General features: G+C 43.0%; 1 protein-coding gene across 1 annotated transcript in view; it reads left to right on the top strand.

Moving 5' to 3' along the window:
* The first annotated feature begins 12,268 nt into the window (after positions 1–12,268).
* Positions 12,269–12,555, top strand: part of TNFAIP8L3 (TNF alpha induced protein 8 like 3) — a 58,966-nt gene continuing 58,679 nt past the window's right edge. Inside the window, exon 1 of the mRNA XM_069956577.1 lies at positions 12,269–12,414. Within this exon, the coding sequence (XP_069812678.1) occupies positions 12,369–12,414 (46 nt within the window). The 5' untranslated portion in view covers positions 12,269–12,368. The remainder of the gene's footprint in view (positions 12,415–12,555) is intronic.

The raw sequence follows: 12,555 nt of genomic DNA, 5'->3' as shown, positions 1-12,555 counted from the left end.
TACAAATTTTCTAATGATTTTTCTAACTATTTATTCATCTAAATGCTGATCATTATAAAAACCAAATCGATAAACGTTCGATTGGGCAAATTATCGCTTCGTGCAAATGCAGCATAATACAGATCAGCATAAGGATTTGATTTGACACTGGTTCTAAATTATCCATGAAAAAGCCTGCACTATCCCTGGAATAATCTAGAGCGAAGGACAAGGCAATCTTATATTACACAACATTTCCAAAGTTACAATACCATTGTAGGGTACATCTAGGGAAAAAAAATATAATATATATCTATACACACAAAACATACATAAATATTTCCTTTCTGATCATTTTATTGCCAAGAGACCTTAACAAAAGCAGACAACCCTTGCTAACATTTATATAATTATGCGCTATAAAAACTGTGAATATGATCTGCAGATAGTATGGACTTTGCGGAATATTAGTATGGGCAGAGTTGCTTTTTGCTGACAAAATGTTTTATCAATGCTAAAAAGTTTAAATAGAAAATTACAGATTTAATTCTTTATTATTTTTATTATTATTATTATTATTATTATTATTATTATTATTATTATTATTACAAATTATGTACAGTACATCCAAAATTGAAAGGGTTAAAGCCAAATTCCATTTTAAGCATCATTTATTTTTTAATGGAGTTCTAATAGGGCAGGGGACGAGGAGTTTATTTAGAAGATCGACTGCCCCATTTATGATAAATATATTTCTTTTTGTCTTATTGTGTAAATGATGTGGTTTTGTGCACCTTTTAATCCAAGATCTGTCCTGGGGTCCGTTCGGCAGGGGGATGCAGTTATAGTGATAAAAACAACTTTTAATCCGGCAGCGCTGTGTCTAACATTTGTATATGCATTAGGCTGGCACACCCTCTCTGTCCTTCCTCCCCACCCTCCCCATCATTAGGAATACTCCAGGCAGATTGCTTCCTATTCCCCACCTGTGGCAGCCCGGCACAAGAGCTGGATCGTTAATACACCTGTGCAAAGCTCAAACAGCAGTAAATGTTCCTGGATCATTCCTAATAATGAGGAGGGTGGGGAGGAAGGACATAGAGCTGGTGCCAGCCTAATGCATATACAAATGTAAGCCCCGGCCGTTAAACACAGCGCTGCAGGATTAAAAGCTGTTTTTATGACAATAACTGCATCCCCTGCCGAACGGACCCCAGGACAGATCTTGGATTAAAAGCAGCTATCCGAAGGTACAAGTGGTTTGGGGGGGACAGACTGTGGGTACGGAGTCGCTTTAAAGATAGCAGACCTTCTAAATAAAGGTATGGCCGCACTTCTTACCTGCCGCTAGATTCTAATAGGGCAGGGGATAAGATCTGTTTAATATGCTGCTAGATTCCCTTTAAGTAAATTTCCCTAAAAATACATGACCATAGCAATGCAAGATAATTACAATATACAGCAACCATATAGAAAATACAGCACGCAGTATTTTTTTTTCCGTTTGCTGCCAAATAACAGATTTTTATATTGTGACAGGTACTCTAAGAAAGATGATTGATACACTTCAGTATATGAAATGTTCTCCTTAAACAGATACATTCTGTTTATTATCTTATTACAATATCACAGCAAGCTATGAGGAGAACAAAAGGTAGAACAAGTTCTTCTTCAGGTCACAGAGACCAGTGGGATTACAAATCCACTCCAGATGATATTGCACCTGTTACAAGCCTCCTCATCCTCTGATAGAGATCTGGAGTGGCCCTTGGTCTGTTTAGTCATTTTGTTCTGAATACTAAGCTGATTTACATCCTACAGTTTAGAAATAAGCAGTAAACTAAGATTCAGGGAAATAAGCGGAGTTCAGAGGTTTTACATGCAGTGTTACTGGCCGCAGTTAGCCACTAGAGCTTGTCATTCGCCTATCATTGTGGAGTACATCTGGACCTGCTACTGTTTGAAGGAGCGAGTCCAGGTCATGCTTGTCATTCAGAAACAAATGGGCCAGCTGCAGCCGGTAGTAATACATGTAAGGGCACCCTGAAACTAAGGAACACTCTAGGCCAAGCTTCTTTATACTGCCATAAAATGTTAAGAGTATAGATAAGTTTCCCTGTGGCTGAGGCTTATTAGGCTGTCCTTAGGCCCAATGCAGAATCTGTATACCTACCATGTGCCATTTAATATGGCAGTCTTCTTATGGGGCAGAGGTGCTTTAAAGCGACTCTGTACCCACAATCTGAACACCCCCAAACCGTTTATACCTTCGGATAGCTGCTTTTACTCCAAGGTCTGTCCTGGGGTCCGTTCGGCAGGTGATGCAGTTATTATACTAAAAAACAACTTTCAAACTTGCGGCCTTGTGTCCAACGCCCGGGGCTTAGATTGCATATGCATTAGGCTGGCACAATCTCTGTCCCTCCTCCCCACCCTCTTCATCATTAGGAATGCTCCAGGCAGATTGTCTCCTATTCCCCACCTGTGTCAGCACGGCACTTGGGCTGGATCGTTAAGGCGCCTGTGTAGTGTTCAGACAGGAGAAAGTGTTCTAGGGGCATTCCTAATGATGAAGAGGGCGGGGAGGAGGGACAGAGGGTTGGAGCAAAGTTAAGGCACAGATACTGTAAGCCACGGCCGTTTGGCACAGGGCTGCCAGTTTAAAAGTTGTTTTTTTAGGACAATAACTGCACCACCTGCCGAACGGACCTCAGGACAGATCTTGGATTAAAAGCAGCTATCCCAAGGTACAAGTGGTTTGGGGGGGGGGGGTCAGATTGTAGGCACAGAGTCACTTTAAAGCCCCCCTTAGGCAGAAACTGCCTTGCAGTGGCCTTTGCATTGGGAAACTTTTAGTGTCAGTGGTCAGGGCTGTATTTACCACTGTCAGAATTAGCCTATGAGGAGATACAGCAGGAAATGGATCAGACTGCTGCCCTGCTCATGTCATCAGGCACATCAAACATAATTGATCACAGTGGGTCTTACTGCTCAGACCCACTGCGTTCAGGATATATGGCTGGCAATAGAGCCTGGCAGCCACATGATCCACTCCTTGCTGTATTTCCGGATCAGCTAATTCCAACAAGGTAACTTTATGAGGTTACAGTGTAAGAATTAGCGAGCGGTTGGGGAGTGGATGGCACATTAGCCACGCTCTTTCCTCTGCTATATCTCCTGATCTCAGCAGGTCTAAGGAGTGAGACCCTCTGCGATCATTGATGACATGAGAACAGTTATTTGCAATGACAGTGACTCTTTCACTTCAAGAATTGATATGTCAATAAGGATTCTGTGTGGAATTATGCCCTATTCCTTTTTCCCCATCTATTAATTAGAAATGTTTTCTCATCCATTTACTCATTATGAGCATACCCTTAGGGCATTGCCAGATTGCAAGACACAGAGTAATTTGCAGAAAATCGCAGCAATCACCAAATGCGGTTCAAATGTTTCCTCATTGCCATAAGTATATGTAATTCCTCTGTGAAATGTTCAGCTCATAAGGGATATAAATAGCTCATGTCATACCAGTATGTATAACCTTAGGGTGAGAAGCATAACCAACGTCACATTACTGACTAACATATATCAACATTGACAATATTCAATGTATCTTTGTCCTAATTATAAGACAATTCAGCGAAACAAAAAAGGTCCATTGCATCTAAAAGAGGGAAATAAAGAAACGTATAAGCAGCTGGTAGGCAGTCAGGTTAGGTTTCCTTATTGAGAATCAAGATATGTTAATTTTAATATTTTTGTTCTTATTTAGTATAATTAGATTTCTTTTACTTTTGTATATAGATAAAATTTAACATATGTAAAATATATTAGGGTCTATCTAAGGGATAGGACTTGATTGGCAAAGCAAGTAAGCTGACCATGCAAAAAAAAAGAAATCTTTACAATAGATGTGGACCACTACTGCATGCCCTATAGATCAGTTAAAAGGAACCCATCATCATGAAAATTCTATGCAGAGAGTCCGGGTTCGTACAAACCTGAACCTCCGCAGTTTCGGACTATCCTTAATTCTGACCCAATGGCGTCATATCACTCTTATTGTTAATGTGGTCCCGAGAATGGTTTTCAATCTCTTCTTATTGCTATCGGTGATTGACTATGATAAGAAACTAAGGTTTCAGCAAACAGAAAGCTATATAACCAGATTCAAGCAACAGAACTGGGGGAATGGAGGCAAACCATCACTGCACATCAAAGAACTCTTGTATCAAATCATTTCAGAACATAAGTGTCAGTGTGAAGAATGATATATATGTCAGCAGTACGTATTGTCCTTTAGTAGGAAGGGTAGAATCAATTTCCCCCAATTCCATATTAGCGGAGAATCAAAGTGATTTGTATTTTGTAGGAAATGTAGTCTGCATCTCTATTACAGTAGTTTTCCAGATAAACTCTATAGACTTTTTCGTCTTGCCATCATTCTCTAATATTTCCTTTGACTAGAGCCAAATGTATTATATTTCACCTTTGCCTGAACTTTGATTTATTGCAGCAGCAGAGAAAATTTTGATTCATACACTCTGCAAGGTCTTGTATCTTGGGATGCCAGTATAAACCAGAAGTCAATGGTATTCTAGTATTATGTTCAATGTATTGTTTAAAATGACTGTATTGAGCTGCATGTCTTTCTATTAGCCTTTGTTTTGCATTGTCTCGATCGATTCCCAACAAAGTGAAAATGAAAAGGCATTCTGCCTAGCTACCATATTGATATGGTCTAAGTGCTGTCTGCATAATCAGTACAATTGTACTTCCCTTAAATTACGCTAAATAACTAGCTATGATACATCAGCCATCTACACTTCCTGAGTGCAAGCCTAGAGATAAAGAAGCCTGTCCAGTGCACACGTACAGTGCCTTACTGTTAGGATTAAAGAAAAGAGCATTGTTACTCATATTGGTCCATGGATGATTCTCTCCAGTTGACTGTCACATTCACTTTATAGACAGCATTACACAAAAATGAATATTTCGACAATGAAACCTTACAATTAAAAGGGGTTGTCCAGCGAAAAATTATTTCAGAAAGTTATACAGATTGGCAATTTACTTTATTTAAAAATCCCAAGTCTTCCAATATTTAGAAATCAATAGTACAAGTGATTTTAAGAAACTCTGTAATAGGGTTTTATTTGGCAAAAAAAAGCCTCTTTCTGTTTTACAAAAAGCTGTTTTACCAAGCAAAGTAGTCTTAATTACAGAGGAGCAAAGTATAGAAAGTCAATTCCTTGGCACTCCCGTCCTGTCGGCTACTTAATGTGCGTACTGGTGGTAGACACAGTCCCAGTGAACCAGTGCTAACAGGTGGTGCTCCACGTATACAGTCAAATGTAATAATGTTCCAACAAGGGATAGATGTAGCACTCACCAATCGTCAGCAAAATAAAATTCAAACAGGTTACATGGTGCAGACAAGATCAATGGGCAATGGGTTGACCATTGATCTTGTCTGCACCATGCAACCTGTTGGAAAACTGAAATAAAGACGAATTTTATTTTGCCAACCATTGGTGAGTGCTACGTCTATCCCTTGTTGGAACATTAAAGTATAGAAAGGTTTGCCGAGTCCATTATAACCTATGGAGGGGGAGGAGTCGAGTGGGGACGAGTCAGCAGGAAGAGGAGAGAACCAGCTCTGCTGTTTGGAGACTGTCTAGGCACATAAAATGTTGGATTCACAGGTCAGAAAGGTGGCGAGATAAGTTTCACGGATCATGTGCTGTGCAGAGCTGCCTTTTCTCCTCTCTGTGCTCACTCATCCCCTCCGCCAATAATGGACACAGAAAGCCTGCTTCTTCTGAAGTGAGGGGGGAGGCTGCAAAACAGCTTTTTGAGTACAGAAGGAAGCTCTTTTGCTTAATAAAACTAGAGATGAGCGAACCAGGTTTGGGTTCGAGTCGATCCGAACCCGAACGATCGGCATTTGATTAGCTGGGGCTGCTGAACTTGGATAAAGCTCTAAGGTTGTCTGGAAAACATGGATACAACCAATGACTATATCCATGTTTTCTATAGCCTTAGGGTTTTATCCAAGTTCAGCAGCCACTGCTAATCAAATGCCGAAAGTTCGGGTTTGGATGGACTCGAACCCGAACCCGGTTCGCTCATCTCTAAATAAAACCTTTTGCAAAGTTTCTCAAAATCACTTGTACTATTTATAATTATTGATTTCTGAAAAAAGTGACATTTAAAGTTTTATCTTTGGGATTCTCAGCAGACTGTACAGAATAAATACTTGTGTTCAGCCTTATCTATGCATTCTAGCAATACTTGCCTGATTCTTTATTATTGTCGTTTTGGTAGTATATTTGTGGATGTTAAATAACACATTAATTTCAGTGAAGGACTTACATAAGTTACCCAAGCTATTAAAGAAGTTTGAATCCTAAAGTCAGCAGTTTGTAAAAGTGCATAGTAGACAGAAATATGATAATGTAATTACAGGGGTTCGACTACAATATTTGCTGATATGCCTTCAATTACTGATCTGTGGGGATGCGAATAGTGGGCCCCCCACCAATCATGAGAATGAAGGAGCAGCACACTGGTTGTAGGCTGCAACAGGATCAGACAGTTCCCTGCACAGCAACCATCCTGGAAATCACTAAGGGCTGAGATCATTTAGGCTGACTTCATTGTCTTCCCGAGGTAAAATGTTAACACTGCATACTATAGATTGTGTTTAGCATTAGTATAACAAGGTGTTATGGCCTTTGCAGCTGGCACTGTTAAGGGGGGGGCAATGTGGTTGGCACATGTGTGAGCTTTGCAATGAGAACTGACCAAATCCATGTGTGCCTTTGTGCGTCTCTCTGTACACATACCAATTCCTCCTTTATTTTCCTTTATTTACCCTATGCAGATGAAAGGATATTTATACATTTTATGTTTAGTGGTCCTAGTATCAGATTTGCAGCTCAGGAGCAGTCATGAAAGCAGGACCAGTACAAAATACTGCACCAGAATCAGACAAGTGCAGAGCTAAGTATTCCTCTGCCAGAGCTCATAGGCCTGTGTGCACAGTGACATATTGTTCTTCTGCTGCCGGGCAGCAAAACTTGTTCCCGAATTGGCGGCAGTAAAATAATTTATGTAGATATTACTATGGGCAGGGCAGCAAAGCTAGGAAGGTTCTGTGTTTGATACAATCTTTTGCATTGAACTCTAAATGCGAGACCAGTGGGTAGCTTGATAATATGCCAGCTGTCACAATGAGCCACTGGCGGGCAGGTTCTGAGTGCCGGCTCGTGTAAGTAGAAGCTGTCCAGTGGTTTCCCCAAGCATCCACCTTGCACTACTCTTTCCCCACTGCATGCAACCTAGGACAGGGCTCCGCTTCTGCCGGCTAGGCCAGGCGCAACACTGACTTTGTGGCACTACAAGACTGATCTTAAGGCTATGTTTAAACACAATAAAATATATATCAAAAAAGTGAAAATAAAACAATGTGTTAGCAGGAGAAAATACTGATATTTTATCCGAAAGCAGGACATAAATAATGAGGATTATTTTGACAATGGTAATCAATTATGGCGGTTATTCTATACAGTGTGTGTACTGCTGGCCAATTCACCATTGACTTCACTGTAGCCTGTGTTACATTGAAAATAAGTGTACTTACCCTAAAAGGATGCTCCAGAGAAAAAAATACATCAGCTCAGCTGGTATCAGAAAGTTCTACAGATTTATAAATTACTTCTTTTTTAAAATGGGTCCTTGGGTCCTTCCCGGAGGGATATCTGGCTAGTCCTGTGTTTTGAGACTCTTCAATGAGGCTCCACGGACTCCTCTTTTGCATATTCATGTTTCCCAGGGGGCAATGCACCTAGGACTTCACTGCATTGAGCGCTTTCACTAGCAGCCGGCAGTGTTGTCGTTTGGCTGATCTCCCTGAGTTCAGCAATCTGTTTCTCTTATGGCTCTACTAGGCATTGCTCCCACCTAGCCAGAATCCTGCTCCACACTGATGAGGGGCAACACCCCGAAACAGCTGTATGTGGATGGTTACTTAGCCTTGGTTTATCCCTTGTCATTACATTGACTTATAGGGTCACTTAATATGGTGGATTTGGTAGTTTCCTAACAGGAGCTGCCCCTTGGCTGGGTCCTTCCCGGAGGGATATCTGGCTAGTCCTGTGTTTTGAGACTCTTCAATGAGGCTCCACGGACTCCTCTTTTGCATATTCATGTTTCCCAGGGGGCAATGCACCTAGGACTTCACTGCACTGAGCGCTTTCACTAGCAGCCGGCAGTGTTGTCGTTTGGCTGATCTCCCTGAGTTCAGCAATCTGTTTCTTTTTAAAATGCAAGCCTTCCAGTACTTATCAGCTGCTGTATGTGGTGCAGGAAGTGGTGGATTGTTCTTTGTCCGACACAGTGCTCTATGCTGCCATCTCTGTCCATGTCACAACCATCCAGAACAGGAGAGGTTTTCTATGGGGATTTGCTACCACTCTTGACAGTTCCTAAAAGAACTTTCTTCTGTCCATTCAGCAACTCGGAAGTATTTGAAGGCTTGGATTTTTGAACAGGGGCGTAGCTAGGTTTCATGGGGCCCCATAGCAAGAAACTGTATGGGGCTCCCCCCACACACACACACCCACAATACTCAAATGACCCGCAGGCCACAAGTAACAGGGGGATCATGACAGACAGTGTCTGTGTCCGTATGGAGAAGGTGAAGCAGAGGATTGTGGTTGCTGCTCTGGTCCGCATGGGGGGGGAATGGGCTGGAGGTGGGGGGTGGTGCGAGACATACTGTTCTGTTCCAGGTGCTGGAGATGGAGGAAGGCATCAGGAGCAGGCCAGCTCATGTCGTGCAGTGGCACTATTGCTCTCCGGGGTGGGCAGGCGGTGAGCTGTCAGTGCCTCGGTGCAGCATCAGCTGGCCTGCTACTGCTGGTGCCTTCCTCCATCTCCAGCCCCTGGAACAGAACAGTATCTCTCGCACCACCCTCCACCTCCAGCCCGCTCCCCCTCTGCGGACCAGAACAGCAACCATGATCCTCTGCTCCCACGCAACCCCGATCTTCTGCAGAGGATGGTGCCAGCGGCTATGGCTACCACGCTGAGCACTGTCTCCGCAGCACCTGCTGCTTCTGACCCTCTCACCATCCGGGAAAGGGTGATGCTGGGTGAGTTATCCATGCCACTGCTGGAAGGGAAGAGGGTTACCACTATGCCTCCATGGTAGCTACCCCACTGTTTTTGAAATAGAAGTAATGTACCGATCTGTATAACTTTCTAACACCAGTTGATTTGAAATCATTTTCTTTCCTTTCGGAGTACCCCTTTACTGAGTGACAAATGCAGTCAACAAGATAGCACACAACCCAATATATTGTTTTAAACAGAAGTTCAATACATAAACTTCATCTAGTAGAACTATAAAAAAAAATGTGGTAGTGTAGCCCTGGCCTGACAGACTACATTACATGTATGATAGAGTCTACAGTGCTAGCCCCTCTCACTGGACTTATCTGGCCCTGACCATGAGCACTTACAGTATAGCTCTACATTACATGTATGATAGTGTCTATACAGTGCTAGCCCCTCTCACTGGACTTATCTGGCCCTGACCATGAGCACTTACAGTATAGCTCTACATTACATGTATGATAGTGTCTATACAGTGCTAGCCCCTCTCACTGGACTTATCTGGCACTGACCATGAGCACTTACAGTATAGCTCTACATTACATTTATGATAGTGTCTATACAGTGCTAGCCCCTCTCACTAGACTTATCTGGCCCTGACCATGAGCACTTACAGTATAGCTCTACATTACATTTATGATAGAGTCTACAGTGCTAGCCCCTCTCACTGGACTTATCTGGCACTGACCATGAGCACTTACAGTATAGCTCTACATTACATGTATGATAGTGTCTATACAGTGCTAGCCCCTCTCACTAGACTTATCTGGCCCTGACCATGAGCACTTACAGTATAGCTCTACATTACATGTATGATAGAGTCTACAGTGCTAGCCCCTCTCACTAGACTTCTGGCCCTGATCTTGATATTGTCCATACAGTGCTAGCCCCTCTCACTAGACTTATCTGGCACTGACCATGAGCACTTACAGTATAGCTCTACATTACATGTATGATAGAGTCTACAGTGCTAGCCCCTCTCACTAGACTTATCTGGACCTGATCTTGAGCACTTACAGTATAGCTCTACATTACATGTATGATATTGTCCATACAGTGCTAGCCCCTCTCACTTGACTTATCTGGCCCTGACCTTGACGTTCTGACACCCATTTTTGAGGTACACCCATCGATACATGCCTCTAAGGTCTAATAGAAAATGCACTGAGAGTTCCAGTATTTCTTTTGCAGAGCTGTTACTATGAATACACATGCAAGTGACAACAGAAATGCTTTTACAGTGGAAAATTCCTATCATAATAAATATTTTACCTTCACTAGGTTCAAGCCAGATTGTGATGTAGCCACTCCTATTAATGGCCAGGGCACCAAAGGAAAACACATAACAGAGCTCCAACCTTCCCTGTTCTGGGGATAATTTTGATTTCTTCTTGGGCTATACAAGTCATGCTGGCCAAAAATGCTGTGTCAGATTGCAAAGATCTTAGGATCTCAGCATAGGTAAGTGAATGGGGGCACATTGCCATCCCCAAGTGGTTGTAAGAAATCCATACAGCAAGGGGTTTTGGATTCCTTCCACAAATTCATGCAAATAAAGAGAGAACAGTGAATGTGGCCAATCTGAGCTCATATGCCACAGGCTACATCAAGGTTTCTTAAATCCAGTCCTCAAGTAACCCCAAGAGGTCATGATTATCCCATATAGAGAACACCTAAGGCCCCCCTCTTAAATGTCACTGTCATTATAACTTAATCTTAATCAGCAGTAGATGTGACATAAAGCAAGTTTGCAATTAATATTTTCTTTTTTTTTTAGTTATCATGGAAAACATGGCAGTTCCTGTTTTCTGACTCGCTCTCAAAAAACAGGAAACAGAAAACAGGAAGGCCAGTGTATCCCAGGCCATCTGAGCGCTCACAGAGAGAAGGCAGTCATGTGATTGATGGACACATTGAGCCGTGACTCTCTGTACTGACGGGAATTGCTATGTTCAGTCTGTTTATTTACACCAGCACAGGTCAGAAAATCTGCCTTCTGGAGACTGGACCTGGATTTCTGGTAAGTTCAGCTTTGTTTTATAGCGTGATAACAAAAAAGTAATGAATGTATATTGCAAACTTGCCTTATTTCACATCTACTGCTGATTTAGAATTTGAAAGTTATAACGACAGTGACACTTTAAAGGGGTAGTACGGTGTAAAACATTTTTTCACTAAATAACACACATTACAAAGTTATACAACATTGTAATGTGTGCCCCAGACATCTTCTGCTATGCTCAGCCAATGGCAGCTGAGCAGCTGATGACGCGCTGGAGGGAGGAAGATGATGTGATCGTCCCAAGATGGCGGGCGGGGTCGACACTGATTCCATGAATATACTGTATCACACTTTCAGGTTCACGGTTGGGGGGAGGGGGGCATTCACTTAAATAACACACATTACAATGTTGTATAACTTTGTAACGTGTTATTTAGTGAAAAAATGTTTTACACCGCACTACCCCTTTAAGTTATGTACACCCAGGGCAAGAGAGGATTTTGCTGGAATTGACCTAATGGCTATTATAGGTGCTCTTCTAGATGAGAAAAAGGGTTGCTTCCATCCACAAACAGCGCCATACCTGTTCAAAGCGTTGTATTGCAGCTCGATCCCATTAAAGTGAATAGGGCTGAGCTGCTATGCCATACACAACCATGGACGATTGCTGTAACCACGGTCTGCATCAGTGAATCAAGAATTATCGCACAGCACATCAGAATGTACACGTTTCGTACTCTGATCATTCACGCAGTCTTTTACACATAACGCAAAGGAACACAAATCCTGCCAGATTACAAACTCTGCTCTGCTGCATTGAGCAACTCCTGTAGCATCTAATGCTGGTTGGCCATGTATACGTCTGCTGCGTTTATTAGTCGTTTATTAGTCGACAGCAGGTAACGCAGCCTGTGTGTACGGAGCGGGCACGGCGCTAGGATGCTGCCAGCTATCCCCAGGATTCTGCAGGAGAGAACGCTCCGGCACTGCTGCTGCTGTCTCCAGCTGTCCTCCTATTGGCTGAGACGCTTAGGCGGGGACATTCTGGGCGCTGTGATTGGTCGCTGCGCGTTCCCTAGTCTGCAGCGTTCGGAATCGTGGAGATGCTGATCCGCACAGCTCACCCGGAGCCAGAGGCGGCGGAGCTCAGCGGCGTCACAGGCAGAGACGAGTGCCCGGACCGGCGAGCGACACTCACCCAGCCATGGACACGGACTCCGGGGACCTGAGCGAGGGCGAGCTGTCACCAGGTAACCACAGCGCCAAACTTGTGTGCCGCACTCTGATAGACTGACAGCCCTCCGTCCCACTTACACAGCAATCAACTTAATTGAAATGGGCGGGAGCCGAAATTCCGCCTGTATTTAGAGGGGGGATCCATTCGGTGCTGA

Source organism: Dendropsophus ebraccatus, chromosome 1, assembly GCF_027789765.1.
Source record: "Dendropsophus ebraccatus isolate aDenEbr1 chromosome 1, aDenEbr1.pat, whole genome shotgun sequence".
Taxonomy (NCBI): domain Eukaryota; kingdom Metazoa; phylum Chordata; class Amphibia; order Anura; family Hylidae; genus Dendropsophus; species Dendropsophus ebraccatus.
The sequence above is the reverse complement of the archived record's forward strand: the minus strand, read 5'-3'. Positions and strand labels throughout refer to the sequence as shown.